This window comes from Panthera pardus, unplaced genomic scaffold (assembly GCF_024362965.1).
Source record: "Panthera pardus isolate Hobbes unplaced genomic scaffold, ASM2436296v1 HiC_scaffold_2, whole genome shotgun sequence".
Classification (NCBI taxonomy): Eukaryota; Metazoa; Chordata; class Mammalia; order Carnivora; family Felidae; genus Panthera; species Panthera pardus.
This window is the reverse complement of record NW_026526765.1, coordinates 148,433,576-148,451,281: the sequence shown is the minus strand read 5'-3', so window position 1 is coordinate 148,451,281 and position 17,706 is coordinate 148,433,576. Positions and strand designations below refer to the sequence as shown.

General features: G+C 41.0%; 1 protein-coding gene across 3 annotated transcripts in view; it reads left to right on the top strand.

Annotated features, from left to right (window-relative positions):
- Window positions 1-17,706, top strand: part of RNF130 (ring finger protein 130) — a 142,586-nt gene that overhangs the window by 50,934 nt on the left and 73,946 nt on the right. For all 3 annotated transcript variants that reach the window (XM_053907616.1, XM_053907617.1, XM_053907615.1), the window contains exon 3: window positions 8,329-8,579. In XM_053907616.1, the coding sequence (XP_053763591.1) occupies window positions 8,329-8,579 (251 nt within the window). The remainder of the gene's footprint in view (window positions 1-8,328; window positions 8,580-17,706) is intronic.

Sequence of the window (17,706 nt, the reverse complement as noted above, 5' to 3'; positions counted from 1 at the left end):
GTGCCTGGGTGGCTCAGTTGGTTAAGCATCTAGCTTCAGCTCAGGTCATAATCTCACGGTTCGTGAGTTCAAGCCCCGCTTCAGGCTCTGTGCTGACAGCTCAGAGCCTGGAGCCTGCTTTGGATTCTGTGTCTCCCTCTCTCTCTGCCCCTCCCCTGCTTGCTCTTTCTTTCTTTCTTTCTCTCTCTCTCTCTCAAAAATAAACAAACACTAAAAAAGAATTTTTTTAAATGAATAATTTGGGATTCTAGGACTAGTTAATATGGAGAAAAGTCCGAAGTGGAGTACCAGAGATGTCTTTGACTATCTGAAGGACTGTTGCACGGAAGAGGAATTTTCTTCCATTCCATAATGTACAGCTTGAAGTTGGGGTGTTTCTTACATTTGCCAGCATCTTCCAACGTATTGGCAGGATTTTTTTCATGATATATACGATACACCTCACAGTTTCGATACACCTCACAGTTGATGATATTTTATACCATCGATAAGTGAAATGCAGTTTATTTATTTGGTGGTGGTTCTTGAGAGAAGAGAACCAAGAGCCACGAATGGGCATTTAGGAATCAAGATTTTAATTAGGGGGAAGACCTTTCTCATACTTAAAACTACCTGTGCATAGAACTAGCTACCTAAAACGGTAAGTTATTTGTATTGTGTTGAAGAGGGCCCCTAAGATCTCTCTTAATTAGAAGATTCTGTGACTCTGCTGACCAGTGATTGTCTTCCCAGGTACCCCCTCCCTCCCTTTCTGCCTCTAGATGAAAGAGAAAAGTGGCTTTCTCTTCCATGCCAGGCTTGTTCCTACCATCTTTCCTTTTTTGACTTGGGAGAAACAAACAGATTACATGATGAGTACACACAGGAGATGGAGTAAGGAAAGAAACTGGCATTTGAGCACTGGGTGTGGAGCCTTTGCTCTACTTGGTGTGAGTCTGAAGAACTTCCTGCTGGAGGAATCAAGGAATGAGGGTTTAGTAGACCCTCATTCTTTCTGAGGATGGACTGCAGCCAAATATCGGTCAGGAATTATCAAGTGACTTTGAAGTCGCTCAGCAGCTCACACATTGAGCCCCTGAATGTCGGCCTCATGGCAGGAGATTCAGGTTCAACTTGAGCACAATAAGAGCTACTCATCAGCATCGTGCAACCATGGGCGCCAACTGGATGCCACAACGCTAATGTTTTCTCCACTCAGTACAGCTGGTTTCAAACCAGTACACTTTCACAGTGACAGAACTTCACCCTTCATTCTCATGCCCCACACACTCATTTCCCCCACTCACAGCGCTGCCGTCATCCTGGCCAGCCGCAGAATCCACATGAAAAGGGCCTAACCTAAAACCCCATTGTCTGGTATGTCCCAGAGGTACATCTCTGGTCTCAGGTCCAGTGTGTCCTGTTCTCCAACCATTGCTTCTTCCCTTCCCCTCCTGTCCTCCTGACCTTTGGTTTTGTGGAAGCTTCCAGTTGAGCCCTAGCTCCGTTTTCTCCCAGTTCTCCTCCTCCTCTGGGTGCCCTGCCTCCATTCTGCTTGGGCCACATGAGCCACTCTTTTGGTCCCGTGACCACCAGTTTCATTTGGTCCGTTAAGAGTGCCTATTGTCATGTCCACAAGTGTAGTCACCATCTGTCACCATACAGTATTATCACAGTATTACTGGCTGTATTCCCTATGCTGTACTTTTCATCTCTGTGACTTATTTTATCACTGGGACCTTGTACCTCTTCGTCACCTTCACCTATTTCCCCCAGCCCCCAGCCCCCCTCCCCTCTGGCAACTACCAGTTCTCTATTTAAGTGTCTGGTTTTTGTTTGTTCATTTGTTTTGTTTTTTACATATGAGTGAAATCATAAGGCATTTGTCTTTCTTGGTCTGATTTATTTCATGTAACATAACACCCTCTAGATCCGTCCATGTTCTTGCAAATATCAAAGGCTTTGAACAGAGTGGTATGACAAATTAGGTTTTAGAAAAAACACTGACAGATCTCAGCAGGATGTTTGTAATTGCTATAACCTGTCATCTGCCTCTGTCAGATTTATTGATGTATTCATTTCATAAAAGAACGTAGCATATCCTTTTTTTCCCCCTTGAGTTCTTCAAGGGGTCGGAGAAGAAGAAGTACTGGGTTTGAAGCAGTGAAATATGGTAGATAAACATTTGAGAAGGACTTAAGTCAGTGAAAGGGAGAGTGAAGAGAAGGCCTCAGACCACTTGCGAGCAGACTCACTGAGGCACAGACACGCCAGGCTTTGCCGATCTGTGCAACTTGACTGAGTTACAAAAAAATCCCTGAATTATATCTGTTCCCTCAGCAGCAGCCATTCTAGAACTTGAAAGCAATTTTAATTCTTTCACCTAAAGTATGTAGTGTTCTGCTTTACATGTAAAAATAGGTCATTGATTTCTATAGGAGTAACTCTGATGCCATTGATAGTAACCTACCAGAAATTATGAAAGTATCATTGCAAATGCTTTATGTGGGAATACAGCAGCTCCCTAAACTTTTTTTTATGGGAAATTTACTAAAATTATCTAAGAGCATGAAAATTCCTTGAAACCTCGGCAGCTGATTTGAACCTAACAAACATGTTCATCTGTTAAGGTGTAAAACCTCTGCTAAATGGGATTTTGTACAGGGATGTTGTTTTCTTTAAAAAGAAAAAATGGTAAGATTACAGTAAAAAAGTAGAACTGCTTGCTTATGGTAAAAGCACCTCTCTCCACTTGTGGCCTGATGCCCCAGACAGCTCATTTGTGTTTTCTTCCTGCCTCAGCCTTTCTCAGGTGAAAGTCTCAGCTGCCCAATGGAACTGGACTTGCCCCAAGGTTCAGTCCCAGGAGAGGGGAAGAAGCCGTGTGTCAGTAGGGGGTGGGTTTCTGATACCTCCCAACTGGGGGATTCCCTGAGCTGAAGTACAGATCCCTGTGGAAGCCAGGAGGATTGTGGTGGTCAGCAGGTGCCTGAGTGCTTCCCATGGTGACTGGAGAGATTAACGAGAGGGAGTAGGAGTTCCAAACTTCTGTGGTAGGAGCTCTTTGGTCTCCTCCAGAGGATGCTTTCATGTGCTTTCCATGAAGAAGAATAGTAGAAGTGGGATTAGCTCAGTGAGGTGTAGCATTTCCTGAGCATCTGCCGTGAGTCCTGCAGGTAACATCTCATTTAGAAGAAACTGAAGTTCATAGAGGTTAAGTTTTATGCTGGGGTTTGAACCTAGACATTCTGATCCAGGGCCCAACGGAGGTTAATTCTTAGGTTTCTTTGGTCCCGAAAAATTGATTTTGTGGTCAGGATTATAGCAGCATTACCGTATTTTTCTACTTACCTTTTTTTTTTTCTCATTAAAAAATCGAATTGCTACAAGTAGGGAGCTCTGTTTTACAAAACATTGCCCACCCAGCTGTTCTGGTTTTTAATGGGAAAAAAAAAGTAAGTAGAAAAATATGCTAATGCCTCTGATTATAGAAGCACTTTACAAATGTAGAAGAAATTATACTGTTAGAAAATCACCATTTTGTAAACACTGTTGTAGTAACTGATTCAAGTGAGCTTTAATGGGTGCTGAGAGCTCTGAATAAAAGCTTACTGGAGAGCTAGATAATCTGGAAGCATCACCCCATAGATTGTTTAGTAATCTGAAAAAAAATATTTTTCTGCAGTTGAAAAATCTAGCTGATACCAGATTGACCAAGTGTTAAAATTCACCATCACCAATAAAGGTAAAACTTGACAGGTACATCCCAATGTGAACACTAGAAGGACAGATACAGCATCACCTGTGTGGCATTTCTGCCAAAAAACATTTACTTCAGATATCTAATCATGGTCAGTAATCAGAAACAATCAGACAAATCCAGATTGAGGGACATTTTCAAAACATATGTCCTGGTCTCATTAAAAAGGTCAATGACATGAACGACCAAAAGTGACTGAGGACTGCTTTAGATTATCAGAGACAAAGGAGACAAGACAACTAAACACTAGGTGCACAAGGCCTGATTGCGTCCTGGGTACTGCACTGACCTACACTAAACAATTCTGAAGGTTTCATTAGACTTGGGCAGAGATATTTGACTGTGGCCCGTATATTACAGAACAGTGTCGTATCAGAGTTCAGTTTCTCGAATGTGATAAATTAATTGTGTCCTTGTTCTTAGGAAATAATGCTGAAGTATTTAAGGAGGAAATGTCATGATTTGAAACTCTTCTGGGGTTTGAAAATTCTCAAAAGGAGAAAGAATTAAAAAAAAAAAAAGCTGTTTATTAAAGTAGCCAAACTCAAGCAGTGGAAATCTAGATTCACATTAAAAAATAAAAGTGGAGAAAGTTTTAAGCAAATAGGTGAAAGCAGGGATCACCCTAGATTTTTACTTACTTGTCATCCCTGGTAAATTAATCCTGGCTTCTGGGCATGTGAAGTACTGAAGATTCTGAGGCCATATCTATTAGGATTAGGGTTAGTGGTGGTGGATGTTGTCTCTCCTTGAATGTTTATATCACTGTAGTCTAATTACTCTTCAACTCTTATCAGTCTCTGCTTGACCCAACCCTGCTTTTATCTCGAAGCTTATACTTTGGCATTAGTATCCTCCTGCAAGCTGGCCAAGACTTCCAGATCTTTAAAAGTCAAGAGTCAGAGGCATCCTTAAATCAGGGTCTTTCAACCCAGATCATCTCTAGGGGTGGGGAGTGAGGAGATCCACAAATCTCTCCTGAAATTAGTAGAATTGGGACTTCTCTTGTAGGAGGGGTCTCCTACCATCAGGTTCTCTAAGTGATTTACTGTCAGAAGTGGTTAAGAACCGAGTGATTTTGCTAGTATTCTGACATCCTCCTGTGATTCTTCATTTTGCTTGACCTGCACTGCTTTCGCCTTCTTCCCTATCCTGCTAGCAATCTCTTCCTCTGTACTAACCTGATGAGACTACCTGCACTGGGCTCCTCTCTCCAGCCCCTTTAAGATTCTCCTTTACTCTTTTAAAAAAATAATAATAATAGGTATACCTTTTATTTATCCATTACTTTGTTTAGGCTGTTTTTTTTTTTAATTGAAGCATAGTTGGATTCTCCTTTGCTCTTTGAGGGTAAATGCAGTTTTCACAAAATCAAGAGCAGGTATAAAGGAAAAAACACTCCTGTGTCTCCTGTACCGTTCATATAGTGTCACTTCTGTGACACTTCTGGTCACCAAATGTGTGGGGCTTTCCCCTGTACCAAGCAATTCTTAGCCATACCTGCTGGGTGTCCTAGAATTCCGTTGGATTCGGACCCCGTCTGCCTGGAGTTAGCATCACATCCCATAGGTTAAGGGTTCAAACCCATAAGGCTGCCCCCTCCCTGCCCCACATAAAGCCAGCCACAAGTCCCAGGTTGTCACCTGTACTTCTGACCAACCGGCTGTAAATCAGGGTTCCCAGCAACCCCCACATAGTATTCAAAACTTTGTTAGAATGGCTCACAGAACTCAAGCAAACATTTGCTTACATTTACTGGTTTATTATGAAAGATACAGAGGAGTGGCCAAAGATGCATAGGGCAAGGTATGTGGGAAAGGGCTTGCTGGCACTCCACCCTCGCAGGACCTGTACATGTTTACCAACCTGGAAGTTCTCCAAACCCCACACTTTTGGGGGTTTTAATGGAAGCTTCATCCCTTAGGCGTGATCAGTCATTAACTCCATTTCAGCTCCTCTCCCCTGCCCAGAGGGTGGCAGGGATGGGCTAAAAGTTCCAAGCTTCTCCTCATGGCTTGGTCTTTCTAAAGCTATCCAGGAGCCCACCAAGAGTCCCCTCATTAGAATAGAAGACTCTTGTCTCACCCAGGAAATTCCAAGGGATTTAGAAACCCTGTGTCAGGGTTCAAGGTCAAGGACCAAATAGCAGAACAAAAGATGCTCCTAATGCTCTTATCACTTAGGAAATTGCAAGTGTTTTAGGAGCTTTGTCCCAGGAACCGGGGCAGAAACTAACATATTATGTTTTCTCTTATTTCACAGCAGGTAAATTTTCTGCCTCTAAAGGGTGAACAGGGGTGCTTAGGTGGCATAGTTAGGTTAAGTGTCTGACTTTGATTTCAGCTCAGACCATGATCTCACGGTTCATGAGTTCAAGCCCCGCATCGGGCTCTCTGCTGTCTGCACAGACCCTGTTTCAGATCCCCTGTCCCCTCCCTCTCCCACCACACACACACACTCTCTCTCTCTCTCACAAAAATAAGTAAACATTAAATTTTTTTTTTAAAGGTGGACATAATTACTTAAAAATAAAATCTTTAAAAAATGTGAACATTTGGGAACCTTGATCATAGTATGTGCTCAATAAATATCGTTGAGTGGATGGTTGAAATAATTAAATGCTTCTTTTCCCAAACAGCTTTCCAGTTGAAACTAGGCGGTGTTCATTTATTTAGTGTTCTTTGAATGAATAAAATTACATGGACTGGTTCCCTGGGCTACCTGTGAAGCTTTCCCTGCTCCTTTTCCAGCTTGAGTCTTCAAGAGGAAGCCTCAGAACTGGTTTCTAAAACTGTTTGTACCTGGTGTGATTATAAAGCAATGAGACTGATTGTCATGTGTGGTTTGTGGGATCCGTCTCAGTTACTTTATAGCCATACCTGGTATGTTACACCACAGACCGTTGCCTGTTGACCAACATTTTAAAAGCGCAGACCTAAGTTTTCTAAATGGAAAATTTAAATGGTTTAACACTATGTTGTGATTTTCTCTAACTTACTGACCATAACTCTTCTTTCACAAAGATAATTAGATGTTAACTCTGTTGCTTTCTTTAATTTCGCAGTTTGTTTTTTTTTTTGTTTTTGGATTCTTTTAATCAGTATTCTGATAAACTGCTATTCTGATAAAGTGGCTGGCACAATTTTGAATAAGGTAATACAAAAGGTATATGTTCCGTTGGGTTAAATTTTTCAGAAAACTTTCAGTTATTGAATTTCTTTTCAGTTCAGCCTGTGTTCTTTTGACTGCACATGATAAGGGTAGTTCTTTTAGTCAAATACAATAAACATGTAAACCAAATACTTTAGTAGTAGTATTCATTGAAGAAGCGTTTGCAAGGGCATGTTGTGGGGTGTTTGGTTTTGGTGGTTTACATTTATCTGCAAACCCTATTCCAGTTTGAATAAGTGGTTATAATTTTCTCTTTCCTGAAATAAAATGTTTATTCTCCTTCCTCCGACCCCCAGAGTCTCAGTCTTTGCTTTGAAGTGTGCTGAAAGTTGCACGTCACCACCGGCAGCTTCAGCTTAGAACGGAGGGTCACTGGCAGCTAGACTGGTGTAGAAAGGAAAGGAAATGGGAAATTACTTCCCTCTGAGGAGGAGGAAAGGAATAGTAATTTCACGCTCCACAGGAGAGAGAGTAATTTGCCTTTACTGTATCACTGCTCCTGGAAATTACATAAGTGAAAGAAGTAAATGACTAGAATGGTGACTTAAGAACATCCTGTAATTACCTTAAAATAGTTTGTGGCTCTGACAGAACCTCTGGACAGCTGTTAGAAGCTGGAAGGATTCTGATACCAAACTAGTCTAGGGTGTTGAAGTGTGGACTCGAGTCGGGGAGGGTTTCATTTCCAGAAGGGCTCTGGGCTAAATAAGAAAGGAACCTTCCTCTCATCAGGGCTAGACGTGGGACCAAAGTTAGCTTCAGCTGTTATTAATGAAGGTTACCCCCTTTTGGCATTTGACTTTTGCAGCTCTATTACTGGATTTGTGTCATGTCAGTGAGATCATAAAACTGCATGTCCTGTGCTTTCTATTCCTTCTACTAGTTGTACACACAATAGGTGCCCTGTAAAGAACGAGTAGTGCACAAAGTACCAATTTTTGTACTATAAATAATAGTGCTTTTTGTACTATAGATACTGGTGCTATTCTCCTTTTCTTAAGGAGCTGGGACTTTCTAAAGAGCATTTTAAAATGGAAAAAGTTTTACAGTAAAGACCTGCCATATTTTATCACATGACGTTGTTCTATAATACCACGTTTAATACTGTCTGTCGTTAACATTTGGCTGATTGAATAATCCATTTTTTAAATGTAGTTGTAAGACAAGTTAATGGGACTCTTAACACTGCAATAATTGTATACTTTGTCTGAGTTTTAAGTACTACACAGCAGATTCCTGTTTCCACTTGGTGCCCGCATAGCCAACTGCAGAGATTGATTTCATCTGAAAAGTTCAATCTGCAAACCCTTGCCATTAGCAAAAATTGTAGTGGCTTTTCTAAATAGCGCCTTTGTATGTTTGATGTACCTTTAAATTTTAAAGATCACTTGAGTATGTGTATTTATTTTACATTACAGGCACTGGAGATATTATTGCTGTCATGATTACAGAATTGAGGGGTAAGGATATTTTGAGTTATCTGGAGAAAAACATCTCTGTACAAATGACAATAGCTGTTGGAACACGAATGCCGCCAAAGAACTTCAGCCGTGGCTCTCTAGTCTTCGTGTCAATATCCTTTATTGTTTTGATGATTATTTCTTCAGCATGGCTCATATTCTACTTCATTCAGAAGATCAGGTACACGAATGCACGCGACAGGAACCAGGTGAGCTGTCGGTCGTCTGTAATGATTGATGCTTACCAGCCGTAATTCATGGACATCTGTTATGCTCATGTATGGTACCAATAGTTTTTCATGTAAAAAAAAAAAGTTGTGACCCTCAGTCATTTACAGTATGTTGAAAACCTACTAACACAAATTATTTGAGGGATTTTTTAAATGGGTAAATGGGGAATTTAAATTTACAGTGATCACTTAGAATATTCTATGTAAATGTTTAGCATGGTATCATAATATGATCTAGCTAATTCCTAGTAATTTGAGGAAATATCACAGAGTTGCATTTTTAAGCCAGTAGCATTGATGGTCATTGGGAGTGGGTGCTGGGGGGAGATGGCACACGCTTTCATGCTGTGTGAATTTTGAACTGTAGATTACCTATTCAGATAAAATAAATCAATTAAGATTACCTATCCTGTGTAAGCCGGGCCGTGGGGGAGACGATGAGGTGGAGAAGGACCCATAGAAGAGCAGTATCTAGTTGTCCCAGAGCCTCCATTAACCAGCATAAACAGTGCTCAGTGGATCTCGGATGAGTGGGTAAAGACACAGGAAAGACAAGACCGTGTGCTGCCCTGTGGTGGATGACCTGTAGGCAGTGATTTTGTCAGGTTGTTTGTTTGGTGCACATTGGGGGGCTGGGCTGGAGGTGTTGAGTCCCAGTGCCAGCCCGAGGCTTCTCTAGGAGGAAACCAGCAGGGGAAGTGCTTGGAGAGTGGTTGGTAGCCAGTTTTTATGTAATGCCATCCTCTCCTTAAACAGAGTACATCCAGATCCCTGTGGGGGAGTTGAAATTTTCAGCCTTCCTCCTAGAAAGAAGGACAGATGCTGCTGTGGAACAGATATGAGTTCAAATCCCGACCTCACCATGAGTTTGCCATGGTCCTTATAGACCATTTATTTCACTTCTCAACTTGTTTCTTCATCTGAAAATAGGTATAAAATATCTGAAAACTGGAGTTTATTGCACGTTTTTGTGCCAGGCTCTGTGCAGTATCCTGTATACTTTAAAAAAGTTTTAATATGATAATTTTTATTATTTATAATTTCAGTCTTACAGATGCTGCATAAATAGTATAAAGTATTCCTTTCCCCAGGTTCTTCAACTGTTAACATTTACCCTATTTGCTTTTTTTTTTTTTTTTACGTTTATTTTTGAGACAGAGAGAGACAGAGCATGAACGGGGGAGGGTCAGAGAGAGAGGGAGACACAGAATCTGAAACAGGCTCCAGGCTCTGAGCTGTCAGCACAGAGCCCGATGCGGGGCTCGAACTCACGGACTGCGAGATCATGACCTGAGCCGAAGTCGGTCGCCCAACTGACTGAGCCACCCAGGCGCCCCTCCCTATTTGCTTTTCTATGTGTACATACCTTTTTTAACCATTTGAGAGTAAATTTGAGATGTGATGCTCCTCTACCCTTACTACTTCCTTGTGTATTTTTTTTAAAGCAAGAACATTTTCTTACATAATCACAATGTGATTATCAAAATCAGGAAGTTAACATTGATACAATACTATTATCTGATCTAGAGACCTTTCTTTCTAGGTTTTGTAAAATTGTCTTAATAATGTCTTTTCTAGCAGAGCAAACCCTGTATTGATCCAAACAGATTGAATGTTGCATTGAGTTGTCATGTCTATTTTTTTTTTAATTAAGCTCTATGCCCAGCATGGGGCTTGAACTCACACCCCCAAGATCAAGAGTTGCACACTCTACTCACTGGACTAGCCAGGCACCCCTGTCATGTCTCTCTCAATCTGTTTCATGGCATTGGCATTTTTTTAAATGTTTTTCTGTTTATTTTTGTGAGAGAGACAGAATGTGAGTGGGGGAGGGGCAGAGTGAGAAGGAAATACAGAATCTGAAGCAGGCTCCAGGCTCTGACCTATCAGCGCAGAGCCCAACACAGGGCTCAAACTCATGAACTGTGAGATCATGACCTGAGCCGAAGCCAGCTGCCTAACCGACTGAGCCACCCAGGCACCCCTGGAATTGGCATTTTTGAACAGTCCAAGCCAGTTGTTTTGTATTTGAGTTTGTCTGATACCCAGCATTCCCTCATTATTATATCCAGGTATATGCATTTTTTTGAGAATACCAGTCCTTCACATTTGGTAAACTTTTTTTCTTGTTTTTTTTTTTTTTTTTTTTTTTTTAATTTAAGATAATCGTAGATTCACATGCATTTGTAAGAAATAATACAGGGAGATCCCAGTACTCTTCATCCCCCAAGGGTAAAATCTTGCATAACTATAGTAAATATTATAACTATAGTAAATATGACATTGATATAATCCATTGATCTTACTCAGATTTCTCCAGTTTAACCTGTACTTGTGTGTGTGTGTGTGTGTGTGTGTGTGTGTGTGTGTGTGTAGTTCTATATGATTTTGAGTCACCACTGCCACAATTGAGATACACAACAATTCACCACAAGGATCCCTTGTGCTATTTTCTTTTATACTCATGGGCACCTCCTTCCTGCTCTCCTGCCTAATTCCTGATAGCACTAATCTGTTCCCCACTCTACAGTTTTGTCATTTCAAGAATGCTGTATGAATGGAATCATATAGTACTTAACTTTTAGAGTTTGGTGTCTTCGCCTAATGCAATCCCCTTACGAGTCTCCCAAGTTGTTGTGTGTATTGGTAGTTTATTCTCTTTTATTGCTGAGTAGTGTTCTATAGCTTGGATATACCAGTCCAGTGAACCCAGTTGTTTCAAGGTTTTGGGTATTTTAAAATGGCTGTGAACATCTGTTATGGATTTTTGTGTTAACATGAGTTTGCATTTGCCTTGGATAAATGTTCGGGAGGGAAATATCTGGGCCATTATGGCAAGTACATACATCATGTTAGAAGAAACTGCCATACCTTTCCCCAAGCAGCTCTATATTCCGTGTTTGCACTAGAAACATATCCCTGAACCATATCCTCTGCACCCTTAATGGTGCATGTTGTCACTAATTTTTATTTTAGCCATTTGATGGTAGCTGTGTAGGCACATCTCTCCTGCGTTCCTCTGATGACTGCTGATGTGGAGCATCTTTTCATGTGTTTATTTGCCGTCTGTATGTCCTCATTACTGAAATGCCTGTTCATGTCTCTTGCCCATTTCCTAGCTAGGTTGTTTTAGGGGTTTTTTTTTTACTGTTGAGTTTTGGAAGTTTTTACATTCCAGATACAAGCCTTTGTCAGAATTGTGGTCTGCAGATGTTTTATCCCAGTGTCTTATCTGGGAAGAGGTCAGAAGACTTCTTCACAGGGCCTTCTGAATAGCAAAAAGATTTAATTTTGATGAGGTTTAATTTATCCATTTGGCTTTTGCTGTCAAGTCTAAAAACTTTTTGCCAAACCCTAGATTCCAAAGATCTTCTCTTTTTTTTAGAAGTTTTATAGTTCTGCCTTTTACATTTAAGTCCATAACCATAATCCATTTTGAGGTCATGTTTTTCATAAATAAGAGGTTTGGGTTAAGGATTTTTTTTTTTTTTTTTTTTTTGCCTTATTGCAGTGGCTAGAATTTTCAGTAACATGTTGAATGACAGTGGTAAATGAGAGTGGGCATCCTTGCCTGTACGTAATCTTAGAGGAAAAGATTCAGTCTTTCATCATTGAGTATGTTTTAGCTGTCATATTTTGTAGATGTTTATTACCAGCTTGACAAAGCTCATCTGTATTTCTAGTTTGCTGAGAGCTTTTATCACAAATGGGTGTTCGATTTTGTCAGATGTTTTCCGTGTCCGTTGATGCAATCATACGATTTTTTATTTTCTTCTTTATCCTGTTGACATGGTGGATAGTATTCATTGATTTTCTAATGTTGAACCAGACCTGCATGCCTGTAACAAATCCTGCTTCATCATGGTGTATGATTTTTTTGTGTGTGCATTGCTGAATTTGGCTGGCTGTTGTTTTGTTGAGGATCTTTGTGTCTAAGTTTGTGAGAGATACCGGTCTGTAGTTTTTTTTGCGGGGGGGGAGTGGGGAGGGGTTGTTGGAAAATTGTAATTTCTTTGATGGTTAAAAGACTATTCAGGTTGTCTGTATCGCCTTTATTGAAATTTGGTAATATGTGGTTTTTGAGGAATTGGCCCTTTTTTTAGATGTTGTCAAATCTACAAGTATGATGTTGTTTACAGTATTCCCTTGTTCTTTTAGTGGCTACAGTTTCTGTCTTCATTCCTGATTTTAATGATTTAATGTATCTTCTCTTTATTTTTGTCCTTTAAAGTTTTTTTTTAAAGTTTATTTATTTATTTTGAAAGAGACAGAGACCATGTGAGTGGGAGAGGGGCAGGGAGAGAGGGTGAGAGTAAATCTCAAGCAGGCTCGGTTCTGTCAGGACAGAGCCCTACTCAGGGCCTGGGGCTCAAACTCATGAAACCATGAGATCATGCATAACTTGAGCCAAAAGCAAGAGTTGGAGGCTTAACCAACTGTGCATCCAGGCACCCTTATTTTTGTAAGTCTTGATAGAAACTTCTCAGTTTTTTATATTTTCAAAGAACCAGCTTTTTGTTTGTTTGTTTGATTTTTAAAGATGGGAACTTATATTATTTATGAAAACTTTTTTCTTTCTAGGGCCCCTGGGTCAGTCAACTCTTGATTTCAGCTCAGGTCATGATCTCATGGTTTGTGAGATCAGCCCCACATCAGGTTCTGCACTGATAGCGAGGAGCCTGCTTGGGATTCCCTCTCCTTCTCTCTCTGCCCCTCCCCTGCTCACGTGTGCCATGTATGCACGCACTCTCTTTCTCAAAATAAATTTTTAAAAAAAGAAATCTTTTGGGGCGCCTGGGTGGCTCAGTCGGTTGAGCGTCCGACTTTGGCTCAGGTCATGATCTCACAGTTTGTGGGTTCAAGCCCCGCATCAGTCTCTGTGCTGACTGCTTGCTCAGAGCTTGGAGCCTGCTTCAGATTCTGTGTCTCCTTCTCTCTCTGTCCCTCCCCCGCTCACACTTTGTCTCATTCTGTTTCTCAAAAATAAATAAATGTTAAAAAAGAAAAAGAAAAATACTAGGCAACAGAAATTAAAAAAAAAAAAAGAAATCTTTTGTCTTTCCCTTGTAAGGATTTTGTGCCATAAATTTCTTAACACTACTGCTTTCACTGTGTCCTGTATTCTTTGATATCCTGTGCTTCCATTTTTGTTCAATTTTACGTAATTTTTTCTTTGGGGACTTCCTCTTTGACCGATGACTTCACTTTCCAGAGTCCAGAGATTCTGCAGTTACCTTAGTGTTACTGATTACTAGTTTGATTCCATTATGATCAGATGTATGATTTAAATTCTTCCAGATGTGTTGAGGTTTGTTTTATTACCTGGGATATAGTCTGTCTTAGCAAATGTTCTGTGGGTGGTTGGGGAAAAAATGTGTATTCTGCTGTTCGGTGGTGTGTTCTGTAGATGGCAATTAGATCATGCGCTCAGCTTGCCTCTGTGAGGAGGTGGGGTGGAAAGATCCCCTTCCCACTGGGCCCCACTGAAACCATTGTGGCAAAGAGGGGTGCGATCTTTCCACAGGTGTTTGGCTAGAGTAGGACAGGTAGGCAGTCCACCCTGTGTTCCTCAAGTCTCCAGGTCCCTCCTCTCCACCTTTTAGAGACTTGCTGTCCTTGCCTGTTGTGGTAGATCCAGGGGGAGGGCTAGGAGGAGGAGGCTCCTGTGTCGTGGCAGAGCTGACGGTCCCCATAGGATCTTCCACACTTGGACATAGGTGACGAAAACAATAAAGGAATATTAGATGAAAATGTTAACATATAAAATATGCCACAATCCTAGAAAAGATTATTAGACATAATGTGCGAAATTATACATTTACAGCCTTCAGATTGAAGGCACCAGTTTTATGAAGTTTTTGATAAAATGAAAAGATGTAAAAATCGCGTTGTGATGAAATGGAAGAATAGAGTCACACCCGCACTAACAAAATGACAGCATTTGTGTATTTATCATCAAGGCACCTGGCAAGAAATCTTGTCTGATGATATTTGAGGAAAATAGATGTCAGCTGAAGTTCTTGAGCTTCTTGAAAGACAGTAGCACAGCCCTGAAGTGGTTTTTAACAGCCCACTTTCTTCAGTGATGTAGCCTTCTTTTTTAATTTAAATGTGTCACCGATATAATGCATGAACATGATTCTTAAAAATAAATAGCACCACAAGGCTTGGTTCCTTGCCCGGTCTTTTCCTAATTTTTGTTTCCCAGAGACAAGTGACCTCTTTCAACTCTGCTATCTGTTCCCTCTGTTATTAACTCCGTATTTACATGTAGCATGTTATACTCCTTTAAAAAAAAATAATAAAGACGTTTGTTAAGTATGTTGTTATGAAACACTAAAAGTGAAGTGATCAAGAGTTGCTCTGAAATGGTGTTCTGGACAGGAGAACCCTACAATTGTGGGTTGAATGTAGTGCATCCCAAGGACTTTTGGAAAAGAGCGAGTGGTCTGGTCGGTCCCAGGAGCCTGGTATTTGATGGTAGCATTTTAATTAGCACCCGGCGTGGGGCCTGTGTGTGATGCAGGCGGCAGTGCACCCACCATCTGGTGCAGGCCACAGGCGCTTGCCGTGCGGCCGATTGCGCGCAGGCTTCCAAAGCCTTCTCCAGGAGCTGCTGTGGTGGAAAGTGATGTTCTGACCTTTTTTCCTCCTTCCGTTTTTTTCCTAAGGTTGAGAAACGCTTGATGAAATTTTTATGTGGCTTAAAAAGCTTAGCTTATTAAAGTTTAATAAGAAGGTGGCAACAGCCCAACTGGTTGAAACCTTTGGCTATTTTAAATGAGAAGCCAGAAGTATTGGCAAAGGAAAAACAGTGAGTTTAAGGTGAGACCCATTTTCTCCCACAAACTGTCATCGTGAAGCAGTGCTTTGGACAGAATATTCTGCTAAAGAGAGCCACATAACATAAATAACTTTCTGAGCACAATGTAATGTACACAATTGACACCATTTTGCACGTGCAGAAAGAATCTGCTCTGGCTCTTTAGTTTAACTGCTAAATTATCTGTGGTTTGCTCTTCCTAAAGGACTGTCAGACTGCATCTGGATACAGTGTTTACGTGCAAATAGCTCAGAGGATTGTTGCCTTCTGATAAGTCAGTGATAGTTCGTTCACACAAGGGGATAGATGTTCAATGTGTTTATATAGAAAGGGAGCCTGCAGTTTTTCCGAGAAATGTAAAACTTTTTCACACTTACATGGTCGGTGGTGCGCCTTTATCCTACAGTAATCCAGTTTGATTCCCAAAACAGAACAATAATTTTTTATTTTACTATTGAGGAATAATAGGGCAGATATAAACAAAATTCCACAAGCCAAACCTGAGTTTAGAATGTCTTTTTATGAAAATTCCCTGTGAAAATTATACAGTTTCTAAGGTATTTAAAACTTGGTAAAGCTCCTTGCCAAAACATGTGTACCTTATTCTTAGCCTGTATAAATATCCCGAGGTTACTGAAATGAAACAGGCTTTTCTTGCCCATTTTCATCCCAGAAGGTAGCTAATTGGAGAGTGCACTTACATGTGAGAGTATGGAAGAACACCAAATGTTCTGCATAGGACAGCAGATACTTATACACAGTTGACCTTGGATGTGGTGGGCTCAGAGTCTTCCTTCCACACTGAGCAGGGAGATATTGCACATACTGTCAAGATTTTTTTCCCCTTGGAAAAGATTATGTAGTTGAAAGAGACAGATGGCTTTTGTCATTGTTGGATTGTACACTAAATTTTATCTGCTAGGTTTTTTAGGGATTAATAATTCCAGAAAAACTGAAGAAGGAAAGTAGGTGTCTGAGCTGATTGTGTACATATTACTTTATCATCTTTCTACCTTCTTTTTCATGTCTGCCATTATGGTCAGTTTACATAAGTAAATACCACCGTCTGTATGCAGAGAGTATATGCCTTCTAAACGTTATACATCGAGAGCTTAAGATTTTTTTTCTAGCACAAAATATCCTGTTAAGAACAGGGTGTTCTGAGGCATTCATTACTACCTCCTCAGGGTTTAGCATGGGGCCTGGCACATCACACTAACTCAGTGAATGCTTAAATTTAATCAAAGAATGACCTTACATTTTATGAGGAAGGCAGACAGGTGTAATCAGAATACTGCTGTATGGTGTGAGTTACTCTTTTTGGGCAGAGTGATATTACTCTAGGTGAGTCAGGGTACTTCGCAGCGGAGGTAGTGACATTTGAGCTGAATTTTACAGGATGAATAAGACTTTGTCAAATAGGCTGGCAGGAAAGTCAGGCAAAGGGATCATTTTCCACAGAGCTGTGGAGGGATGAAAGGAGGGACAGAGTTGAATGGCATCAGGAATCGTGGGGAGGGGACCTGAACCTGTCAGCCTCTCCCGGACACATGTGTTGACATAACAAGATGAAGGGCTCAAATCTTGCACTGAAGCAGTGAGGAGCCATCAAATGAGGATTTTTAGCAGTGGAGCGATAGAAAAATTTTTTTGACAGGAGAGGCTTAGGGGGAAGGAGCTCTTGGAAATATCAAAGAGCAAAGGCAAGTAATATTAATAAAGCAGGGTTATGTAGCCGACTGGGGGGAGGGGCCAGGACATAGACACACGGTATCTTGGAAAGGCGATGGGGATAGTTCTGTTAGACAAAAGGGACAAAAAGTGGTCTGTGATGAGTGACAGGCTGCAGACTACCAGGTGGTTTCAGTCCGGGAAAATAGCTTTCATAGCACCTGGATTTCATCAGTGTTTATATCAGTGTTTAGAAGAGAACCCTGCTGCACGTTGATACAAACCTAGCTCTGTGTCTGTGGGAGACTCCTGAAGACTGAAAAGAGAAACCTGAGCTGAGTCTCATTATGAGACCTGTCCTCGATATGCTGCGGACCAGCTGGCTGTGAACAAATTATTCCTGTTTGAGTAAGCAGGATGAGTTGTTTGTTTTTTTTAAGTGTTGTTGATTTATTTTTAGAGAGAGAGAGCCAAGCAGGGGAGGGGCATAGAAAGAGAGAAGAGAGTGAGAATCATCCCAAGCAGGCTCCGCGCTGTCAGCACAGAGCCCAACATGGGGCTTGAACCCATGAACCGAGAGATCATGACCTGAGCCGAAATCAAAGAGTCGGA